The sequence below is a fragment of the Macrotis lagotis genome, chromosome 1 (assembly GCF_037893015.1).
Source record: "Macrotis lagotis isolate mMagLag1 chromosome 1, bilby.v1.9.chrom.fasta, whole genome shotgun sequence".
Taxonomy (NCBI): Eukaryota; Metazoa; Chordata; class Mammalia; order Peramelemorphia; family Peramelidae; genus Macrotis; species Macrotis lagotis.
Window position 1 is genome coordinate 930,306,821 of NC_133658.1, and position 24,762 is coordinate 930,331,582.

Here is a 24,762-nt window from a genome sequence, read left to right on the forward strand (position 1 = left end):
CAAGGCAAACGGGGTTCAGTGGCCTGCCCAAGGCCACACAGCTAGGTCATTAAGTGTCTGAGGCCAGATCTGAACCCAGGGACTCCCGACTCCAGGGCCGGGGCCCTACCCACTGGGCCACCTAGCCGCCCCGAAGACTCCGATCCTCGTCCCCTGCTCTGGCCCTGCTGCCCCAGGCGGCCTGAGGTCCCGGCCCGACGCAGCCCCTTCTCCGAGGACGGCGCGGTCCGGGTGTGGACAGCCGTTCCCCGGCCAGAGCTCCCTGGGCTCCGGGAGGAGGGGGCCCCCGGGAGGAGGGGGCCGCTGTGCCCCCCCCGGGAGGAGGGGGCCAATGTGCCCCCCGGGGCCTCCCAGGAGGAGGGGGCCGCCGTGCCCCCCGGGGGCTCCCGGGAGGAGGGGGCCCCCCGGGAGGAGGGGGCCGCTGTGCCCCCCCCGGGAGGAGGGGGCCAATGTGCCCCCCCCGGGAGGAAGGGGCCAATGTGCCCCCCGGGGGCTCCCGGGAGGAGGGGGCCGCCGTGTCCCCCCCGGGGGCTCCCGGGAGGAGGGGGCCCCCGGGAGGAGGGGGCCAATGTGCCCCCCCCGGGAGGAGGGGGCCAATGTGCCCCCCGGGGGCTCCCGGGAGGAGGGGGCCGCCGTGTCCCCCCCGGGGGCTCCCGGGAGGAGGGGGCCCCCGGGAGGAGGGGGCCAATGTGCCCCCCCCCGGGAGGAAGGGGCCAATGTGCCCCCCGGGGCCTCCCAGGAGGAGGGGGCCGCCGTGCCCCCCCGGGGGCTCCCGGGAGGAGGGGGCCGCTGTGCCCCCCCCGGGAGGAGGGGGCCGCTGTGCCCCCCCCGGGAGGAGGGGGCCAATGTGCCCCCCGGGGCCTCCCAGGAGGAGGGGGCCGCCATGCCCCCCCGGGGGCTCCCGGGAGCGCAGGAGCCGGGTCGGATCAGAACCAGGACACGCGGACAGTTCCCGGGCGGTCGGGGGGGGGAGGGGGTGGAGGGGCGGGGAGGGCGTGTCACGTGGAACCTGCGGGTGGAGGAAGAGCAGGACCGGAAGGAGCCGTGCGAGACCCGCCATTGGTGGGGCCCTGGCTGTCCCGCCCCCTGCACCGCCTACCCGCAAACTGGCGGCTCCTTCCGGCTCCGGCTTCTTCCGGTGTCGCATCCGGAAGCGCGGCCTTCCTCGGACTCTGCCTTCTTCTAAGTGGAGCCGCGGAGCCTCCGAGGGGAGCCAGGTAGGAGGCAGCCCGGAGGGGGAGCCGCGCCCCTCATGTCCTTTGTAAGTGGGGCCCTTGGAGCCGGGCTGCTGCTCCTCTGCCGTTTTGTGCCCCTGACTTCCGGGGGCGATCCTCCCCTCCCCCCGGTGGGCGTCACGGGGAGGCGGGGCCGGGCGGCCTCGGGGTCCCGGATGTGCCGGCGCGCCCCGGGGGCGGGGCCTCCCGCTGCTGGGGGGCCGCCCCGGGACCCCCCGCTTCTCCAGTCCCCGCCCCCATGGGAGCCCGGGGCGGCTTCGCGCCTCACAGTGCGCGTGTGCGGGCCCGTGACCCCGGTGACCTGCCCCCCCAGTCTGGGGCCCCGAGCCGGAGCCCCGGTCCCGCCTCCCGGCTGCGGGAGACTCGGGGGGCCGGGAGTGGGAAACCCCTCCAGAGCCCCTGGAACGTCCGCGCCGAGGCCGGAGCTGGAGACATCGGGGGCCCCCGGGGCCGCCCCGACGCCTGGCACCCGAGTGTGTCTGCGGGCAAAGCCCCCGGGCAGCCCGAGGGGAACGCGGGGACCCTTTGCGCCTGCCCTGGGGCTGCTACAGGAGAAGCCTGTGGGTGCTGGGCAGACTCCTTGCCAAAAGGAGGTGTTTGCTTCTTTTAAACGTAGTCGTAATCTCGAATTCTGTTTACTTCCTTTCGTTCTCAGCGCCATCCGCAAGTACATGAGCACCAATCGAATTCTACTTTTCTCCGGATCTCTTATGACAAATTTCAGCGTGGCACACTCGTGATTCTCCTTAGTGCCCAAGTCCCCTGCAGCTCTGGGTACAGGTCGTTGCTTTGTTACGATGTACTGATGATTGATCCGTAGAATCAGGTATGTTAAAATAGAAAGATAGGGGCCGCTAGGTGGCGCAGTGGATAGAGCCCCGGCCCTGGAGGCAGGAGTCCCTGGGTTCAAATCCGGGCTCAGACACTTCATGGTGACCTAGCCGTGTGGCCTTGGGCAAGCCGCTGAACCCCATTTGCCTTGCAAAAACCTAAAAAAAGAACCCAGAAAGATAACAGTATACCAGTAACCCATTAGCCCTATGGTATTAGATGTTCAATACTGCACGTGGAGTGAAAGTCCTATGAGGAAAAAGACTCCACCCTCTTATGAAGTAAGATTTTCTAACAGAAACCACTAAACTGGCAGACCTGGAACCTGGCTCATTGGGAAAGGACTCTTTGGAACCTAATTCATAAGGGGATGTGTCCTCATGTCTCTCTCTGCTCTGTCAGAGCACATGGCTAAAATCATTCCAGGTGCCTCATAATTAAAGATGAGATGGGAGCCATTGGAACTGGATCATCTGAATCTTAAATAGTTGGCAGTTGTATTGTCTTGGCATTGTAACAGGATGTGACTTTTTACCACAACCAGTTCCCTGAAGGAAGAGAAATATCAGGATGGCTGCTTATATCAGGAGAATGGCTACTGGTCTGTTGTTTTTACCTGCTTTAAAGGAGAGATCCATTCTTCAACTAGAATTTTTAGTCATTCTAAACATGGCCAAAGTTAGAATAGAAAATTTTGTAGCAAATTACCTTTTGGACATGTGCAGTTTTAAAATGCTTATTCAGTCCATTTCTTTATCCTGTTATTAAGCTTTTGGTTCCAGCTTAATGCAGCATCCATTAACAAATCTGTGTTCTTGTAAAAGGTAGTTTGATACTGGCTTCAGATCACAAAGTAGAATTCTTGCTCTTTATAGACCTTCTACTTTTTTTCCCTAATTATTGGCCCTCCGCTAAAAAGCTTTCTCTGATAAAATCTCTCTCTGGCTTTGCTTGCTCAGTCTTTTTGCCCTTGAGTTTTGTTTCTCTAGCTCAATTTCTCCAACACCAGCCTCTGCAGGATGCCAGCCGGCTGTGCCAGCCAACCATTCCTTAGACCCTGCCTCAGTGAAGTTCTTGTTGCAATGCATTCATCTCCAAGTAGACTCTGAAAGGCCCCAAAGAATCTGGGTCCCCAATCATTTTGAGGGGAGAAATGATGTCGACAATTGTGTACGTGGCAGAAACAAAATCTGTTCCATGGGTGGCGGTTCCTGCTCTTGAGATTCTGCCTCCCTTGGACATTGTCACTTGTATCTTGTCCCTATTTTCCCATTCACTTGACTTTGCCCTGGATGCTGGGGGGTGGGGCAGGAAGTGACCTGTGGAAAGGACAGGAAGGACTAGTACAACTTTTGCCATTGGGGGTGACCTGACTCCAAGGTGGAGGAGCCCCCCAAGCACCACCCTCTGTCCAGCCTACCATATAAGGAGATAAGACAGGAAGCACTCCTGCTTCCAGCTCTTGCTTCTTCCAGCCTTTCAACTGAAAGATCAGGGCTTCCTCTGGCTCTTCCTTAATCCTGGAGGACTCTCTTGTCTCTTGTCTGTCCGTGTGTCTCTCTCTCTTCACTTTCTGAGCAGAAGTCCGGAAAGGGAGAGGGAGAGAGAAAAATTGTGGCAGAATCTCAAGAGCAGGAACTTCCACCCATTTAATAGGGTTTGTTTCTGACGCATACAAAATTCTCTACTTCATCTGTCCCCTCCAAATGATTGGGGACACAGATTCTTCGGGGCCTTTCAGAGTCCACTTGGAGATGTATACATTGCAGCGAGAACTTCATTGAGGCAGCGTCCAGGGCTGGTACAGTCGGCTGGCATCCTGCAGAGGTTGGTGTGGGAGACAAAGCTAGAGAAACGAAACTCAAGTGAAAAAAAGACTGAGTAAGCAAAGCCAGAGATTTTTTCAGAGAAAGCTATTTAATGGAGGGCAAATAATTAGGGGAAAAAACTAGAAGGTCTATTATAAAGAGCAAGAATTCTACTTTGTGATCCGAAGCCAGTATCAAAACTACCTTTCACAAGAACACAGATTCATTAATGGATGCCACGTTAATATGTAACCAAGGGGCGCCTAGGTGGTGCAGTGGATAGAGCACCGGCCGAGGAGTCAGGAGGACCTGGGTTCAAATCAGCTCTTCAGACCCTTAATAATTACTTACTGTGTGGCCTTGGGCAAGCCACTTAACCCCATTTGCCTAGCAAAAACCTTAAAAAAAAAGGATGTAAACAAAAGCTTAACAACAGGATAAAGAAATGGACTGAATAAGCATTTTAAAACTGCATGTGTCCAAAAGGTAATTTGCTACATTGTCACTTGTATCTTGTCCCTATTTTGCCATTCACTTGACTTTGTCCTGGATGCTGGGGGGCAGGAAGTGACCTGTGGAAAGGACAGGAAGGACCAGTACAAGGTTTGCCATTGGGGGTGACCTGACTCCAAGGTGGAGGAGCAGTCCCAAGCACCACCCTGAGAATTCACAATCCAGGAGGCTTTCCCTTAATCTCTTCTTCACTTTCTGATCACTTTCTTTTGTGTTGTTACTTCTTTTAGTAAATCTCTATTTTCTTTTACACCTGCATTCCTGAGCCAAAAGAGTAATTCTTCACAGGCAGAAAATTGAAAATTGGCAAAAATATGACTTTATATAGCTTTAATTCCTTCATCTGAAAACCACCTGTTCCTATCTTTTCACCATTTATCAGTTAGAAAATGACTTTTAGTCTTATAAATTTGATTTAGAAATGAGGTCTTTGTCAGAAACTCTAGTTCTGTAAATTGTTTCCCAGCTTTCTGCCTTCCTTCTAATTAGGGCTGCATTAGTTTTATTTGTGCAAAATCTTTTTAATTTCATATCCTTAAAATCTTCTATTTTGCAATTTGTAATGTTTTCTATTGTTTCATCATAAATATCTATGCCCTGTTCCCTCCATAGTTCTGATATGTAGAGTAATTTTTCTTCTTCTACTTGGCTCGTCTAAATCCATTATTTCTAAATCCTGTACTCATTTCTACCTTATTTTGGTTATAATTGGATAATAGGCATTGTTGTTTCACCTTTGATCTTATTGGGAATACTGTTAGTTTATCACCATTCCCTATAGCACTTCCTGAGGGTTTTAGTGAGATCCTTCTTTTCAATTTAAGGAAAACTCTATTCCTGTTTTCTCTGTGTGAGATGGTTGCCTATGCAAAGTGTCTGCCATACTAGTTTCCACTTTTCCCTGCAGTTTTTAATTAAGAGTGAGTTTTTATTCCAGAATGTTCGAGTCTTTGGGTTTATCAAACAATTGATTAGTACGGTCATCTACTTTTATTTCTTTTGTACCTAATCTTTTCCATTGATCTACCATTCTGTTTCTTAACCAGTCTTGATGACAACTGCCTAACAATAAGACTTTTAGATCTGGTACAACTTGGCCTTCTTCCTTTGCATTTTTTTTTCCAGTAATTCCTTTGTGATTCTTGACCTCTCAGTGCTCTTCATGAATTTTGCTAGGTTGTTTTTTTTGTTTTTTTTTTGCTCTGTAAAATAACATTTTGATAATTTAATTGGTATGGCACTGAATAAGTAATTTAATTTGGGGGGGGGGGTTGTCGGTTTTATTATATGAGCGTGGCCTAATCACAAACAGTTTTTCAAATTGTTTATTTCTGACTTTATTTTCATGAAAAGAATTTTGTAATTATGTTCATATAGTTTCTGTGTTTGTCTTGAAAGGTAGATTCCCAAGCATTTCATGTTGTCTACATTTATGTTAAATAGAATTTCTCTTTCTAGATGTTGGAGTTTGTTGATTATATATAAAGAGGTTGATGATTTTATATCCTAAAAGTTTGCTAAAATTAATTGCTTCAAGAAATTTTTTAGTTGATTTTTATAGGCTTCTCTAAGTATACCAACAGATTGTCTACAAAGAGTGAAAGTTGTGTTTCCTTATTGTCTATTCTAATTCCTTCAATTTCTTTTCCTTCTCTTATTGCTAAAGCTAATGATTCTTTTTCTATTTTAGGTTTTTGCAAGGTAATAGAGTTAAGTGACTTGCCCAAGATCACACAGCTGGTAAGTATCAAGTGTCTGAGATGGGATTGGAACTCAAGTTCTCCTGACTGCAGGGGCTGTACTCTATCCATTGCAGCACTAGCAACCCCTAAAGCTAACATTCCAATACAATATTGAATGCTAGTGGTCTTATTGGGAATTCCCATGACAGATAACTTCCTGATGTCAGTGAGATAACGTTTATCATTTGAAGGAAAACTGTATTTATTCCTCTGATCTCTAGTAATTCTCATAGGAATGGTTGTCAAAGGCTTTTTCAGTACTTAATGAGATAATCATATAATTTCTGTCAATTTTTATTTTCCTCATATGTAATCCCTGCCTACTGGTATAAATCCTACCTGTTCCTGATGTATTATGGTATCAATAGCTAGTTGCAATGTCTTAGCTAAATTTTGGTTCAGTATGTTGCATTGATATTCATTAGGATAATTGGTCCTTAATTTCTTCATCTCTTTTGGCTCTTTCTTGTTTAGGCAGCAGCATCATATTGGTGTCCAAAAAGAAATTTGGAAGAACTCATTCCCATTTTTTTAAAATAGTTTAAACAATTTATTTTTTAAAAATTCTTTCCTGGCTAATTTCCTTCCACAAATTCCTATTCAATCCGGAATCAATACCCTAGCCCCATAAACGGGATCCAAGGGACCATAAAGTCCCTCTTCTTTCTTAGAAAGTGCTGACCATGAGACTTCCCAGAACAGCTGAGCCTAGATATTTACTCACTTTAGGGTTAATTCTTAATGACCTCAAATATGTCCTTCAGGGCTCTGCTCCAGACCAGTCTAGTAAAGACTCAGGGTGAAGGGTTTTCCTTGACTTTCAGATGCTACAAGGCAGAGCTTGGGCACGAGAAACCCAAGTAGAAGGCACAGAAGTTGTGTATATATGTTTGTATGTGTTGGGGGTGGTTAGGCAGGTTCAAAGAGTGCAGTGACGTCATATGTACAGAACAGGAAAAAAAAAAGTGAAATGGCATTTTCATTTAGTCCTGTATGGGAGGGCATCAATTCGGATGTGTATGAAGAGTTAAGCTGGAGGTGCCCATGTGCCAGTCAGTCCAAAAGACAGTAGAAGAGAGCAGGACACTTGTTATTACTGTATTCCATATCAGGCCTATATTCATAAAGAAATGGTCCACAGGTAAGACATGCTGCCAGCTTCATAGACCACCTTCCATGTCTATGGAAAATGGCCACACTGACTGATGCTTATTTGTGGTTTGATAGTACTTTTCTATGATTTCTGAAATGATTTTTGTAACAGTTTTGTATTTTTAATATACTTGAAAATACTTAAGAAATTTATGTATATTCTTTCTCCATTTCTGCAACAGTATCTAAATAGTACCATTGAGTAGGTTGTTTGTTACGTCTGAAATTCAGAACATCTATAGAAATATATGCAGCTTGATTAAGAATCGGTTAAAGCTCTTGTTTTAAAATGAATTCTGTGAGCAATGGTTTATTGCTTGTGTTTCTTTGAAAAATGGATAAGTGAGCCTATTAATAGAGATAATTGATTTTTTAAAATATGCAGTTTGAGAGTATTGTTTTTATATATTTAACATAACTGTAGATAACATAGAATACTTGGAAATTTACCTTCCAGACCCAAAAACATATGAATATAATTACAAAACTTTTTTCACACACCTAAAGCCAGATATAAACCATTGATAAAATGTCAGTTGTTCATGGATAGGGCAAGTTAATACAATAGTAACAATGATATCCAAATTTATCTACTTCTTCAGTACCATAACAATCAAATTAGCAAAGATTATTTTATAGAGCTAGATAAAAATGGTAAAACAATTCATTTGGATCAACAGAGTCAAGAATCTCAAGGGAATTAATTTTTAGGGTTTTTTTTTAACAAGGCAATGGAGTTAAGTGACTTGCCCAAGGTCACACAGCTAGATAAGTATTACGTGTCTGAGCCACATTTCAACTCAGATCCTGACTCGAGGGTTGGTGCTCTATTCACTGGGCCATCTAGCTGCTCAGGGAAATAATTTTTTAAAAATGCAATTCAAGGAGGTCTAGTTGTACCAGATATAAACCTTTATATTTAGAGTGGTCATGATCAAAACTGTTTGATATAGGGGGCGGCTAGGTGGTGCCGTGGATAGAGCACCAGCCTTGGAGTCAGGAGTACCTGGGTTCAAATCTGACCTCAGACACGGAATAATTACTTAGCCGTATGGCCTTGGGCAAGCCACTTAACCCGATTGCCTTGAACAATCCAAAAAAATAAAAACTGTTTGATATGACCTTAGAAATACAGTGGTAGATCAGATTAGGTAGAAAAGAAGCTGTTGTAAATGACAAAGATACCAGGTTCTGGGTAGGAACTCACTATTTGACAAGAACTCCTGGGAATGGTGGAAAATAATATGGCAGAAGTAGGCATAGACCCAACATCTCTCACACCCTCTAACAAAATCTGGTCAAAATGACTTGCAAAGGAAAGGTGATACCACAAGGCATTTTAGGAGAACATGGAATAATTTATCTGTCTGTTCTACAGAGAAGAAAGGAGTTTATGACCAAACAAGAGACAGAGAACATTATAAAATGCAAAAGAGATCATTTTGTTTACATTAAATTTAAAAGCTTTTTGCACGAGTAAGAACAGTGTTATTCAAAAATAGATGGAATATAAAAAGCTATAAAACCATTTTTACACTTAGTGTTTGAGATAAAAGAAACATTTCTAAAATATTGAGAGAACTGAGTCAAATTTGTAAGATTACACCTCCTTTCCCCAATTGATAAATGGTCAGATATGAATAGGTAGGTTTTAGGTAAACAAATTAAAGCTATCCATAGTCATGATGAAATGCTCTAAATCATTATTGATTAGAGAAATGTAAATTAAAACAACTCTAGGGCAGCTAGATGGCCCAGTGGATAGAGCACTGTCCCTGGAGTCAGTTGAATGTAACTCTGAATTATCTTCCATAAAAAAACATGTTCTCATTCTGTCCATTGGACTCTCTGAAACTGATCACATCAGACAGTAGTAGGGGTTGTGAACCCTAACACTGTAAAATCCTTTAAAAATAAACCTTTTAAAAATAAAGGCTTACGGGGCAGCTAGGTGGTGTAGTGGATAGAGCACTGGAGTCAGGAATACCTGAGTTCAAATCCGGTCTCAGACAGTTAATAATGACCTAGCTGTGTGGCCTTGGGCAAGCCACTTTAACCCCATTGCCTTGCAAAAAACTAAAAACAAAAAAACAAACAAAAAGATTTGTAAAAATAAAGGGTTAAAATACAGTGACAGAAAATATCAGGCATTTTGTATTTTATTCTTTTAGATCTTACCTCTAAGCTATAGGTGAAGCTTATGACCATCCCTAAACTAGCAAAGAGTTAAACTTTTATACATAAACAGAGAATGGGGGAAATTCTTTACCTTCCCTTTTTCCTGACCATCAAGGTTGCCCAATATTAAATAGCCCAAATGCTCCTCAGAGACTCTCATCCTTGTACACAACTCGCTATCAGGACTCATCTCCCAGTATCTGGATTATCCTCCTGAGTTTGTAATTGCCACAGGGGGAGATGTCTAGGAGTCTTAATTTCTTATCGATTATGTGAAAACTCACTACTCTCTAATGAATTCAATCTTTTACCAGGAGTAAAATTTTGAGAATTTTATTTTACTTTGATGAGTCATTCTTACTAAGTTCCTTGTCAAATTATAATTGAGTCTTAAGATTTTACAACCATTCCAAAATTCACGTTTCTTAGCTGTTGGGAGGAATGGAAGGCATGCTCCTTAGACTTTGAAAGGAAGATCTGGTCCTCCTTTAGACTTGGGAAGCAATTACTCACCCTGCCCCAGGTACTTAAACTTTAAAAAATTGTTACTTCCCTCCTGGAAAATAGCATCTTAGAGGATCCTTCTCTTCTAGTAAACAATTGAATGGTCTCCAGGGAATTTAAGGTTTTGTCTACTCTGCTTACTTATTCTGTTCCCCTTCCCTTTCTTCCTATTGGGTGGTGAACCTTAATTCTTAGATTAAACATAAATCAAAAGGAAATTAGGGCAGTTAAGTGGGACAGTGGCACTGGCCACAGAGCACTGGCCTTGGAGTCAGGAGTACTTGGGTTCAAATCTGGTCTCAGACACTTAATAATTACCTAGCTGTGTGGCCTTGGGCAAGCCACTTAACCCCATTTGCTTTGCAAAAAAAAAAAATCTCATCTCAGACATATAATAATTACCTAGCTGTGTGACCTTGGGCAAGTCACTTAACCCTGATTGCTTTCAACCCCCTCCCAAAAGAAAACAAAAGAAAAAGAAAATGGTAGAATGAAATTTTCTTGTCAAATAAATCAATCAGGTCCTACATTGGTATATAAAAGTGTCCTTGATTTGATTTATGATTCCCTAACCCATCCATAAGGTGTGTTCTCTGTCAAAACCAACAAGGATCCAGGTAGTGGCCAGAAGCCTGTCTTCTCTCTAGTGGAGAGAACCTTGTGAACCTTCATTCTTAGAATAAAAAATAAAGCAAAAGGACATGAAAGTTCTACAGGAAGTTTTCTTGTCTAAGATAAAGGGGCCAGGTTCCTCCCTTCTCAGGATGGTCTTTCTCTCTGATTCTTACTGAACTGTGAAAAGTAAACTTACAGATGTAATCAGGGGGAGCAGGCTGCTTAGAAGAGGCTGACCCTACCTTCGTTTTATCCCTTCAGATGCTCAGAGCTGGAGTGGGGCAGAGGTTCACTTGCACACTCACAAGCCCCAATTAGAGGCTGTGAAGCTAATGTTGATCAGAAATATAAAATTTTGACAGATGTTAGAGTTGGAGGAGAGCAGAGTACATCCTTAAAGATATCTGCCAAGAGCTTAATTAGCAAAAGTATAGAAAACATGCAAAGAGTTATCAACTTTTGGTGGTCAACCAGTCAAGTTCCACATTAGTGTAAATAAGGTGCCGTCGGTGACCAACTGTTCCTCTTCCCCATCCCTGAGCCCCTACCCTATCTTGCCTCAGAACTGATAATGTTCCAATCATCAATAGGACTTGGATCTCCTCTTCTGCCAAGATAGTTAAACACATATAAAATTTTGGGATTTCTCCTTTTCCAAAAGGTTATGATTAGAGAAAATTATTTAGGTCTCTTACAGAGATAACCAGCCCGTTCACCTGCCTTCTCAGGATGGTCTTTCTCTCATTGTTGATTCAGCTGGGAAACTCAGACTTGCAGATGCAACTAGAGGGCTTCAGGCTAAATCAAAGAGGCCAAGTCAGTTTTCAGATTTTTATCTGGCCGAGAAACCAAGTTTTGATGAGAATATAAAATTTTAGAAATGGCATTTTAGCAGTTGGTTAGGGATATAGAATGCAAAGAGGACAGAGGACCAGTGGAAAGGAGAGCTCTCATCAGGAGCCACCGAGGTGCTGATCTGATCCTATCTGGAAGGCCACTGGGTCTCCCTAGGGTCTTGATGAAGGGAAGAGGGATGGAGGTGAAGGAATAAGAGGGTGGGACCAACTGCTTTCCAAACCTCACCTTACTTTTAGTCTTCCTCTTTCCCTTGGAGTCTCTCCCGTGAGGAGAGAGCCAGGGTCTGTGAGCCCTAATCTCTGTATATCCCTATAGGTCAGCCTCTTGCCCAGGAAGAAAAAGAGACCTCATCCCTTCTGGAATCCTTCTCCCTGCTCAGTTCAGTCTGCAAGGACCCAGACCTGACCCAAGCAGGGAGACTAGAGCCAGAGGGAATGATCTCTGGGAGACATAGCCCTCCACCCCAGGTAAGTGCAGTATGTCCACAGATGGAGTCTTCAATTGGGATTTTTATACCTAATGACTATTAGAAGATAAGTTCTAAGAAACCACTTCTGGCTAGTCCAAAAAGAGAAGGGAGAGGCCCCCACTTCAGGATACTGCCAAGAGCAAAAAGAAGGTCCCTGTCAGCTGTGCCGGGATGTCCAGAAATGTGAAGCTCCCCTTTAGGATATTGGCACACCCAGTGACCTTTGAGGTAATGGGATAAGTTATTAAAGATGAACACTATTCTATATGGAGGGAAGAAACTCTCAGAGGGAAGGCTGTTATAGTTTGAGGGACCTGAGAAATCCTTTGCTTAGAAAGAAAGTTTTTTGCTGATTCTTTGAAGGAAGCCAGGAGGCCTAGACAGAAGAAGATTTCCACCTGGAGAAACAGCCACCGGAAAGTCACTGAGTCTGGCAGGACTTCATGAAGGATCAGTCATTATCTAATATTATGAACATTTCCTCCAACATTTTTCATTTTCTTTTTCTGTTTCATTAACAAATCTAATGAATTGTTCTAATGTTCATTTCTACAATCGATAAAGAATTAGGACTTCTTTTTTAATGATCATGGAAAACTTTGATAATCTCACTTGAAAACATTGGGGGAATGACTCTTGATTTTTATCATTTTTGACTCGGTTCTCTTTGTTTGAAAATGAAGTCTATCTCACAAACTTGGTTCAATATCTTGTATTTCCCTTCGTCTTGATCTCCAACCCCTATTCTATTATTCTCTCTTTCCTTTCATCCTGTCCCTCCTTGAAAGGTTTTGCATCTAACTGCTACCCCCTACAATCTTCCCTCTCTTCTATCACCTCCTCCACCCTTTCTCCCATCTCCTTACCCTCATAGTTTCTTCTAGGATAAGATAGATTTCTATATTCAGTTGTGTATAAATGTGTGGGTATATTATTCCCTCTCTGAGCTAATTTAGTGAGAGTAAGGCTCACTCACAATCCCTTAACTCCCCCTACTCCACTACCAAACTTCTTGTCTCTGTTATGAGATATAACTTACCCCCTTCTATCCTCTATTTCCCTTTCTCCCAGTACACTCTTCTCCACTTATTAACTCCCTCTCTTTAATATATTACCTCTTCATATTTATCTTCCACCTGTGCCTTGATTGTATATGCTTCTTCTAACTGCCCTAATAAATGAGAAAGTTCATATGAGTTAGTAACATCTTCCTATGCAGGACTATAAGCAGTTCAGCATCATTAAGTCCCTTTTGATTTTTGTTTGCTATGTTTCACTTTAGTCTTATATTTAAAAATCAAATTTTCTATTCAGCTCTGGACTTTTTCATTAGGAAAGTCTGAAAGTCCCCTATTTATTTGAGTGTTCATCTTTTCCCCTAAAAATATAGGTTCATTTTTGCTGGGTAGTTGTATATCAAGCTCTATTGCCTTCTAGAACATCATTTTCCAAGCCCTACAATTCCTTATTTTAGAAGCTGCTAAATCTATAATTCTGATGGTATTTCCACGAGAATTGAATTGTTTCTTTCTAGCTCCTTGCTATAATATTTCTGAGAGTTTTCATTTTGGAATCTCTTTCAGGAGGTCATATATGGATTTTTTCAGTTTCTATTTATGCTGAGTCCCAGTTCTGGACTCCCTTTCTTCCCTAGGGGAACATGGGAGGGGTGGGAGATAAGGATGACTAAGGAGACAAGTAGTCCATCAAGATCTCCAAGTGCTCCCTTTATTCACTAAAACGCCCTTGACTAAATACCTTTCCAGTCTCTAATCCACTCCCACTCCCCTGGCACTTAGTAAAATAAGATTCTGCTGTTTAAGGACAGGAGGTGAAGATAATTCACAATACTCCATACACAATGGTTCCCAACATATTTACCTCTCTACTTCAGGAATATCAGGGCAGTTTTCATTATTTCATCAGAAATGATTTTAGGCTCTTTTTTTTTTTATCATGGCTTTCAGATTGTCCAATAATATCTCCTGCATCTATTTACTGGATTAGTTGTTTATTGAATGAGAAATTGCACATTTTCTTCTATTATTTCATTTTGTTTTATTATTTCTTCATTGCTCACTAAGTCATCAACTTCCCTTTGCTTAATTTTGTAGTTTAAGGAATGGTTTTCTTCACTGAGCTTTTGTATCTCCTGTTCCATTTGGCCAAATTTGTTTTTTAAAGCTTTCTTCTCTCTATTGGCTTTTTGTACTAATTGTTCCATTTGATTTTAGGTCTTTAATTTAATGTCATTTTAATGGCATTAATATTCCATATTTCTCTGACTATAAAAATTAATTTCAGGGATTTAGAAGACGAACTGTGTTTTCTACATCCTCTATTCAGTCAATATAGGATACATTTGCTCCCCAGAGTATACATTCTTGGTTGCTTTTCATAAATTTATCAGTTTTCTTACCATATCATTTATGCCAGTTCTGATGAAGTAGCAGTTCTTCTCTCTTTCTCATCCACATCCTTATATCTGTCTGATTCAATAGTCAGTCAAAATTCACATTAAGATGCTGCTGAACTTTATTCCACTGGAAAATATCAAACCTATTTTTTAGGATTCCATTGTACTTTTCAGGACTCCAAATGTTGGTTCTGATTCTATGAAAGGGTTGTAGATTTGGGTAAAGCCCTTTTCTTTCAGTTTTCTCCTTTAAATTGATGAGCATTGGCCTGGATCAATTCTGAAGTGTGTTTCATCTTGTAAGTTTTCTGACTTTTGATGTTTTAGGTGGAGGTGACATTTAAGGATGTCGCTGTGGATTTCACCCCAGAGGAGTGGAGCCTGTTGGATGATGCTCAGAAACAGCTGCACAAGGAAGTCATGCTGGAGAATGCTCAGAATTTGCTCTTCCTGGGTAAAGACCACTTCCCCTGGGAGTTCTAAATCTTCCATCTGTATGAGTGTATAGGGTTGGTGGCATCTATCCTTCTTAAAAGGTCAAAGTGCCAACCTCCTTTTTAAAAAGACAAGAATCTCCTGCTTCCAAGTTATCCTAGGAAAGGTGTTTTTGTTATGGGGGAGGGATCTAGGAGTTTACTTTGTGGCTCCTGAATCTTTCTCGTTTTGCACCTAAGTAACTTCAAGTGAAGGACCAAAGCAATGATCCTGCATCTCAGACTTGGGTTGTTCTCAGGCAGTGCAAGTTTATCCTCTACCTGGACATGAATTTTGTCTACAAAGTCTCTCAGTATAGATCCTGTAAGCTTCTCCTTAAAGACTGGCAGTGAAGGCACCCTTCTTATTCTTTGGGACGTTTTTTGGCAGTACCACATTCTTTTTGTTAATGAGTTTAAATTGGTAGTTCACTGCTGCTACGATTAGTCTTAGACAAAATCTAGGGATCTAGGGATGTCTTTAGATAGTAATCCACAACAAAACAAGTAAAAACAGATACCAAGTGTGTCCTTGTTCTTCCTTCAAACATCTTCTAAATCCAGATAGAGATGCAGAGACAGAAAGGTAAGAGCTTAAGTAGTTCTACACATCTACTATTTGCCTGGCCCAGTGGCTAATGATTTTCTTAGGAGGTCATCTGACATGATCCTCACAACGTTTTGTTTTTGTTGCTACTATTACTTCCATTGGATAGTTTAGAACTTGGAAGGAAACAGAGATGAAGTGATTTGTCCATGGCCTCAAAACTGGCAAATTTCTGAGACCAGATTTGAACTCAGGTTTTCTTGGCTCCAGTTCCAGTGCTACCTCCTCTCCACTATCAGATGCCTCTTAATTCCTAGCAAATGAAAACAATGGAATGTGACTGTCCCTCTATGGAGGGGTAGATAAAGTTGGAATTTTCTAATTCTAGGTTGATGCCATATTTTCTGTTGCCCCTTAGCCCATTGCTCATAAACCTCAAAGCTACTATCAGTAACCTCCCTGGATACTTTCTTTGGGCCTTTTTTTTTTTTTTTTTAGGTTTTTGCAAGGCAGACGGGGTTAAGTGGCTTGCCCAAGGCCACACAGCTAGGTAACTATTAAGTGTCTGAGACCGGATTTGAACTCAGGTACTCCTGATTCCAGGGCCGGTGCTTTATCCACTACGCCACCTAGCCGCCCCATCTTTGGGTCTTCTTTAAGACTATGTGATCCCTGCTTATATTCTACCTTCCCTAATGAGGAAGAAATTAGAAGTTTCTCTCCATCCTCATTCCCAATTTATTTTGCATGGCCAGGACTTCCAATTCCCAGAGAAAATTTATTCATCCACTTGGATCACGAAGGTCTGAGGATATCCTGTTCAGGTGAGTGAGACTCAACTGGATGGTGTGGGTTGTACCCCGGGTGGCTTCAGGATGTGATAGGAAAGAAGTTCTAGACGTGGGGATCGGAAGACCTGACTTGTTCTTCCTTTTCAGATACTTTTTAGCAGTGAGATTCTGGGCAAGTCTTTGAACCTCTCAATCTTAGATTCATCATTTGTTAAATGAGGGACTTGGATGTCCTGGATACTCCATTCCTTTCTAGTGACACTTCAGTGATCTCATTAAATGTCTTTGGTGGCCATCTTCATGCATTAAACTTGTGCAACTATCTAGAGAGGGTTGAGGTCTCATAGGAAGTTTTTCTTGGAACTTTCATAAATTGACAAGCTTTTATTATGTGACTCCTATATGCCAGACCCTTTGCTTAGTACCAGAGACATAAGGAGATTCCCTGCTCTCCAGAAGTTTACAGGCTCATGGGAAAGACAACAGGGATAGAAGTTTATAAAGCCTGCTTCATCCAGAATAAACTAGAGCCAGGTAAAAAAAGGAAGATGAAGGGGCCTGGAAGACTCTTATGGAAGAAGGTGGGGTTTGAGCTTGTACCTCAGAGAAGCCAGATTGAGCATTCTAGGCATGAATTTTCATTAACAAGGGGGAATGGGACAAATTTCCCCATAGAAAGTAAGATGAGACACAAAGAGCATTAGAAAGAAGAGCCCAACTACTTGTCTGTAAGAAACTGCTTTGGTATGAGGGTTCACGTATTATTGAAATGGAAGGAATGTGCCCTGTTCTTTCATATAGGTTTCAATTATGCCCCCAAGTAATTCCACTCTGTCCTTTACTTTAGTGATAACTACAAGGAGACCTCTAAACTAAAGAGATCAAAAAAAGAGAAAAAGTCATTCTGACAAGAAATGGTTATGAATGCTATTTACTGTTTTTATAAAAAAGGAAACTGGAAACCAAGGTGATACGCATATATTGAGAAATGACCGAGGAAATGATGACCCAAGAAGACAGTAGGACATTACTGTCTGAACTGATGTGATGAAAGGCTCAATTTCAACAAAGCTGATCAATTCAGTGAACAACTATGACCCCAGGGTAGAGCAGGATCTTCCAAAATCTCTGTTTTTAAAATCCCTTTACTCAACCACCTCCAAAAGGGTACTGGGACTCACACTGCTGAATGAGAAAATAACATTCATCCATTTTCAGGCTTGTGTAAATCTGAGCAGTCCATCTGTTGTACCATTAGCTATATTGTGCTTTCAAGTGGAATAAAATGACCTGGTCCCTTACCTAGGTACAAAGGAAAAAGGGAATGAGAATTTTACAAGTTCTTTAGAAGAAGGTTGGAAATTCATTTCATCTTAATAGTTCACTTGTCTGTCCATAACAAGAATCACTTAGTAGAATGATAAAAGATTTGTAGTAGCTTAATATATTTTTGGAATTGACTAATTAGAGATTTATTTATAGTTCAATTGCCTAAGTTGTTTAGTAATTGATAAATGAACTTTTGGGTCAATTGCATATATTTCTTTGAGTTTCTTTTTATTTTCATAAAAATGTTACTTTTTCGAAGGCTAAGCTCTTTAATTTTTTTCAAGTATGATTTTGGTTTATTTTATATTATTACAATAAATTTCTTGGAAGAATAAACATAACTTCCCCCCCCCCCAAGAAGATGAGAAACCTCAAGAATAATGAGAGAGAGAAAAATAATGTACTTCAGTCGGTGTTCAGATTGCAATGGCTCTCTCTCTGGGGGGAGTTCCCTTCTTTGCCATAAGTTTACCAGAGAAGTTGCTTCTCATCCATAGTCTGAGCCCATTTTTGTTTCTCTTGGAAGTTTTGGATATGGAAGCTTTGATTTTTGTTGTCATTCTGAGTTTGTGTTTTGATCTTCCATGGGATTAAAGTAATTCTCTATGGTCAGATTCTCCTTTTTCTATTGTTTACTCATTTCCTCAGCCCAAGACTAATTAATAGCACTTCTAAGGCTTTGGGGGTTTTTTTGGGGGGGCACCCCACTGGGACCTTTATGCCCTCTTATGCCCTTATGCCCTCTTTCCTGTCCTTTGATACATAGATGACCAAGGCACTCCCCTCTGCCCTGGAGCTCTGAGGAGGGTCCCTGCTATCTTAGTATGGAAGGCCACACTTCAAACTTGATCTGAGTATGGGTAAACAGCAGAGTACTGCCCCAGGAGAGGAGAGATTTTTGCAGTGTACCCTGACCCCCCTTACCATCTGTGGGCTGTGCTCTGGAGGTGCAGGCTGGTTTTTCCCAATTCTCACTGCAGGTTTTCTGGCCAGTGCTCCTCACCCCACACTCATTCTGGTGTAGCAGAATTCTCTCACCGCCCCTTCAAGCTGTTCCCAGTGATCCCTGGGCTGGGCTGTGCTGTGGCTGGGGCTTTTTTCCAACTCCCAGTCCTGATGAAACACACCTTTCCTGCCAAGCTTCTAAGTTATCTTTGACTGGGGAAAATGTATCAATCACTCTTGCTTTGGGTCTCCCCCCTCCAAATTTTGGCTAGAGTCATTATTTGATGGCTTTTGGAGTTTTGCTGGGAAGGAGTTCCCAGGAAATGCTTCCTTTATGCCCCCATCTTGACTCCCCTAAGCTCTTTAAGACTTCTTTCACCCTGGAACTTACGCTACTTTCTCCCAGAGACTACTGAAGGACTGACTTAGTAGTCAAGCAGTTCTTCCAAAAATCATCCTACTGGCAGTATAGGTATATAAGTAGAAGATAAAGGGGAATAAAAAATGATAAAAATATGATTTCTGTTGTCTGTGTTCGTATAAAATAGTTCATGATTTTTTGAGATACTGACTAGTGATCCCATTTATGTGATTTTTTATCTGATGATTATATATATTGCTGATGAGATTTGATTACAGTGTTGTTGGTGAAAGAGGAAGTGCTCTGGTGGCATTAGAGGAATCAAGGTTCTGTGTATGTCTGAGACTTTGTGCTTGAGATGAGCTGGGAAAGAATCATACTTGACCTCAGATTAAGAAACTGAAATCTAGCATTGGTTTGCGTAATGGGTTCTCCTCTTCAGAAACAAAAATATAATGTTGAATGGACTCAGTAGAGAAATTACATTATTCTTTTAAACATGATAGATACAAAGACATTATAGATAGTGGAATGGGACAAATTGTGAGTATTTCTGCAATAATTGACACAATACTATGGAGATCTGACTAGATTTTATAAGATAATACTGAAAATTATTAGAAAACAATGAAGAATAATCTTTGTCTCACGTTGACTTGAAATTTGTACTGAATGACTACACAATAAGGCATCCAAACTAGTCTATACTGAATAGTTGAATAATACCTGATTAGAAAAGAATAAAATTAGCATCCTACAAATTCATTTCAAGTAAGGATTGCAATTCCAATGGAGAACATCTCTAGTGCAGTGGATGTCACCAGGTTTGAGTTCTTATCTTTGGTGCTAGGATTGGTGTCAGTTCACTTGGCCATTCAGACCTCAAGACCTACATTGTAAAGTATAATGACAAGACTTCCTCTGCAGTAGGCTCAGGTTTGTAGTGAAGATCTAACATAATTGCATTTGGAATTCTTTGTACATTCAGTTGTCCTATAGATTTAAGCCAGTTTTAAATGATTCACTCTGCCCATTTAAGTTTGAAACCTCTTTTTTTGACTGGGGAAATTGAGTTTCAGTTACTTTACTTTCTGCTAATAAAAATAAGAGGATGTATTTATGTTTATCTGTGTATTTTTTTCTATTTCTTTCTATCAGATGGAACCAAGTTTGATGAGGAGATGAGTACAAATCTGAAAATGACCTCTTGGAATGACTCTTCTTGTTACAGTGAAGAGAGGGCTTATATGGGTAAACATCAGAAAACTGACATTATTGAGAAAGAATATAAATACATACAACATGGAAAAACTTTCATAATGTGTTCTAGTATTACCAGACCTAAGAGAATCCATGCTGAGGAGAAATCTTCTGAGTGTGAAAAGGCAGTCATGTTCAACTCTAGTCATGCTCAGCATCAGAGAATCCACAATGGAGAGAAACGTTATGAATGTAATCAGTGTGGAAAGACTTTCACACGGCACAGCCGTCTTACTGTACATCTGAGAATCCACACTGAAGAGAAACCCTATGAATGTAATCAATGTGGAAAGACATTTAGAGATAACTCCCGTCTTACCATACATCTGAGAATCCACACTGGAGAGAAACCTTATGAATGTAATCAATGTGGAAAGACTTTCACATACAGAGAAAGTCTAGCTAGACATCAGAAAATCCACACTGGAGAGAAACTTTATGAATGTAAGCAATGTGGAAAGACTTTTTTTTGTAGCTCCAGTCTTGACTTACATCAGACAATTCACACTGGAGAGAAACCTTATAAATGTAATCAATGTAGAAAGACTTTCAGTCGGAGTTCCTATCTTGCTGGACATCTGAGAATTCACACTGGAGAGAAACCTTATAAATGTAATGAATGTGGAAAGGGTTTCACATGGGGAAGCCATCTTGTAGAACATCAGAGAGTCCACAGAGGGGAAAAACCTTATGAATGTAATTATTGTGGAAAGGGTTTCACACGTCGCAGCCATCTTACAGTACATCTGAGAATCCACACTGGAGAGAAACCTTATGAATGTAATCAGTGTGGAAAGGCTTTTGCACACAGAGAAAGTCTAACTGTTCATCAGAGAATCCATAGTGGAGAGAAACCTTATGAATGTAATCACTGTGGAAAGGCTTTCACACACAAAGACAGTCTAAGGGGTCATCAGAGAATCCACACTGGAGAGAAACCTTATGAATGTAATCATTGTGGAAAGGCATTCAGAGACCATTCCAGTCATGCCGTACATCAGAGAATCCACACTGGAGAGAAGCCTTATGAATGTAATCAATGTGGGAAAGGTTTCACAAAGCGCAACCATCTTGCTGTACATCAGAGAATCCACAGAGGGGAGAAATACGTTCACACACAGAGAAAGTCTAGCTAGAGATCAGAGAATCCACACTCAGGAGAAACATTAAAAATGTATTCAAAGTAGAAAGACTTTTGCATGCAGAAACAGTCTAGCTGGTCATCAAAGAATCCATTCTGGAGCAAAACCTTACGAATGTATTCAGTGTCCAAAGCCATTTACATTCAACTCCAGGCTTGTTCACCATCAGAGAATTCACAGTGGAGAGAAACCCTATGAATATGATTAATGGGGCAGATTGGGCTCCAGTTTTGGTAAACATCAGAGAAGCCACAGTAGAGATTTACTGTATGAATGTCATCAATGTGATAGAGCTTTAGTGCATACTCATCTCTGATTAATCATCAGAGAAGTCACAGTGGGAAGAAAACTTGTGAATGTGAAAAACGACTCAGAATGTGGAAAATCTTACAGGTACAAAGCATATCTTACTTGACATCAGCATATCCACACTGGACAAAAACGTTTTGTGGCAAAACTTTTAGTGTCCATTCTTCCCTTACTAAACATCAGAAAATCCATGGTAGAGGAAAGCTCCTTAATATTCTCAATGTGGAAACTCATCCAGACATAAAGCATCCCTTATTTTCCATTGGAGAATTCAAATGAAATAGAAATCATATCCCAGTAATGAATGTGCACAGTCATTCCAATGGAATATAAAACTTGTTTCACATGAGAAAATCATCTTGGAAAGAAATCTTCCCTGTCTTCTATCACCTCCTTCACCCTTTCTACCATCTCCCTGCCTTACTAGTTTCTTCTGTGATAAGATACATTTCTATATATGTGTGGTTTGATATGCCCTCTGTAAGATAATTTTGATGACACCATGGCCCATTTACACCCCCTTATTCAACCCCCCCACTTCACTGTAAAAGCTTCTTGCCTCTTTTATGGGAATTAACTTATCCCATTCTACCCCCCCATTTCCCTTTCTTCCGGTACATTCCTCTCCACTTCTTAATTCCATCTTTTTACTATGTGACCCCTTCATATTTATCTTCCGCCAGTGCCTTGATTATATATGCAACTTCTAACTGCCCTAATAAATGAGAATATTCATGTGAGTTATCAGTGTCATCTTCCCATGCAGGAATATAAGCAGTTCAAGATCATTAAGTTCCATATGATTTTCCTTTCCTATGTTTCACTTGAGTCTTATATTTGAAAATCAAATTTGCTTTTCAGTTCTTATCTTTTCGTCAGAAAAATTTTAAAATTCTCTATTTGAATGTTCATCTTTTCCCATAAAAGAATATGTTCCATAACCTTCGTTTCAGGGACACCTGCGTTCCAACTCCACAGAAACTGGCCCTGTACAATTCCACCTTCTTGTGATGAAACTTTTAAGAGGTGTATGGGGTACTCAAACATTGTCCCAGAGGAAAAAATGTTTTAGATATATGGGATTAAAACACATTACCAATAATAATGCAAAAATACCAGGTAGTAGACTCACTAATAGGTTCATAAAGTGAAAAGGATCAAACCTATAAATGTAATTAAATAAATCATCAATATCTGAGTCCATTTCCTAAGTGCCGATGCAGTATCACTAACTTATGCAATTGTTTCATAACCATAGTTACAGTATCATACCATGTTCCATTCAAATAATTTTTATCTCATGGAATAAGTGAAGTATATAGGAGTAACACAAAATCTATAATCATGTAATCATCTCTATAGCATCCACATGATCCCCTGTGTTGATTACAGAGGTTTGTAATGCATTAATCAAATAATAAAGATTTTCATTAATTCTCTCCTGAACCTTTAATTCTCTAGTATTCTTTTCTGACAATTCTTGGATATATTTTGCTTCTATCTTTTCCTTTTTCATCATAGTTGTGGACCTAGCAGCTACAGTAGCTGCTATCACAATATTCCAAACACAATACAACTTGCACATCTCTATTGCCCAATTCTTTTTAATACGTTTTCTATAAACTCATCAGCAGGAGACATATACCAGCCTTCTACCTCACTGGGTATCATAGCAAATTTTAGTTGTTGTCTTAGAAAGTCATCATAAACTACACATGCTTGAATAGTGCAATTTTAACAGTTTTTTTCCCTCCTATCATGAAAGCAATATTTGGTCCTGTGCATACAGTCATTGACAATTTTTCTTCATTCTGCTGCATAGATCTTAGCTCACCTATTGCGACCATAGTGTTCCCCATCTCTGAATTAGCTCACCCTATTTCTGGGTGTATAGTTGGTTTAATATAGCATGGAATAACTTAATCAGGAAAATTCCACACTTGTAACAAAAATAGAATGATCATGAATTCCTCTGAGGTGTGACATCCAACTCAGTGGATATTCATGTTTAAAATCCCAACCATGTTCATTTAAACTAGGTGGTTCCATAGGAAATTTTTTTCTACCTTCAGTACTGTCTACAAATGGAACTCCTAATATTTCTAAGCTCCTAAATGCTCCCATGCTATATGTACTTGAATAAGATGAATAATTTAATGCATGGTTCAACCATATACTTTTTAGAAAAAACTATAGGTGTCATACTATTTAAGCCAGAAAAATTATACCTAAGTTCTCAGCATCTTTTTTGATATTTTCTATAGTAAATTTGTTAAATCCCAGATATTTTGCAGCTTCCTCCATCATTGCAACTTCAGCCATTCTTTCTCCCCACTGTATAGTAGTTACCCATGGAGGGTTTTGAATATAAGTTTAACATTCAGTTCCTTTTCCAGTCCCCAAATTGTATATGTTTAATGTAAGGATCACAAATTGTCTTCTAAGTCCATGTCATGCACTCCTTTTTTGTGGTCTTCTGCTTTTATCTTTACTTTTTTGATTTCTCATGTCCATTTCAGGTATCTCCATCTTTGGACAGAACAGAAGCATACACTCATCCCCATGTTAATAATTAAATAGGTCCTTTCCACTGTCCATCCTTAGGGTCCCTTCCATATGACCATGCTCTTCTCTTCATGTTGCATATTCTTATTAAAAAGTCTTTCTGCAGGTGTTAATTGTTTATCATTTGATGTTTAAAAATGCATGGTGTGTAAGGCAGGATTTATTCCTCTTTTTTTACCTATATATTCCCAGAAATCTCTTAAGATCTTTGTTTTCCTTTTACTCAAGCTTGATTGGTGGGTTTATAGGGAGTACCTTTAATGTGTTTTTATACTGCAATATAGGCAGAATTGTTAAAATTTCATAGAAGTATATCCAGGATCATTATCTGTTTTATGCATTTTAATGTCCCTGCAGTAGCCAAACAATGGAAGAAATGATCAATCATGCCTTGAGTAGCCTCTGAACTTTGTGCTGTTGCCATAGTATTATCAACTAAATGTATCCATAGTAACATGAATAAATTTCATTTTTCCAAAAGGTGCATAATGGGTCACACCCATCTGTCCACAGCTCATGGGGAGCCTGGCCTCTAGGATTCTTAGAATAATTGGGAGGGGGAGGTAAATATGGAATGCATGGTAGACAGGATTTTACTATATTGCTAGCTTGCTCTCTGGTGATTTTAAATTCTTTGCTTAGTAAAGAAGCATTCTGATATAATTTTTTCTGAGACAGCCTAGCTTGCTCTTCTACTAAGCTTATAAGGAGTGGCAGGG

General features: G+C 41.2%; 1 protein-coding gene across 4 annotated transcripts; it reads left to right on the forward strand.

The window, feature by feature from the left end:
- The first annotated feature begins 1,128 nt into the window (after positions 1–1,128).
- On the forward strand, positions 1,129–22,924 carry LOC141512302 (uncharacterized). 4 transcript variants are annotated; one of them, XM_074221135.1, is made up of 7 exons: positions 1,129–1,217; positions 1,891–2,061; positions 6,078–6,127; positions 11,752–11,903; positions 14,649–14,775; positions 16,097–16,165; positions 19,926–22,924. In XM_074221135.1, exons 4-7 carry the CDS (start codon positions 11,871–11,873, stop codon positions 21,161–21,163), a joined length of 1,467 nt encoding a protein of 488 aa, XP_074077236.1. In that variant the 5' UTR covers positions 1,129–1,217; positions 1,891–2,061; positions 6,078–6,127; positions 11,752–11,870; the 3' UTR covers positions 21,164–22,924. The 4 variants fall into 4 exon arrangements, with proteins under 4 accessions (XP_074077236.1, XP_074077252.1, XP_074077259.1 ...); XM_074221143.1 differs by having other exon boundaries at positions 1,151–1,261; XM_074221151.1 differs by lacking the exon at positions 11,752–11,903.
- The last annotated feature ends 1,838 nt before the right edge of the window (positions 22,925–24,762 follow it).

Excerpts from the sequence above, each read along its gene's own strand:
- LOC141512302 (XM_074221135.1), top strand. The coding sequence starts at position 11,871 with ATGATCTCTGGGAGACATAGCCCTCCACCCCAG. Across the intron at positions 11,904-14,648 it reads GACATAGCCCTCCACCCCAG|GTGGAGGTGACATTTAAGGA; the intron begins GTAAGTGCAGTA and ends TTGATGTTTTAG. Across the intron at positions 14,776-16,096 it reads TCAGAATTTGCTCTTCCTGG|GACTTCCAATTCCCAGAGAA; the intron begins GTAAAGACCACT and ends TTGCATGGCCAG.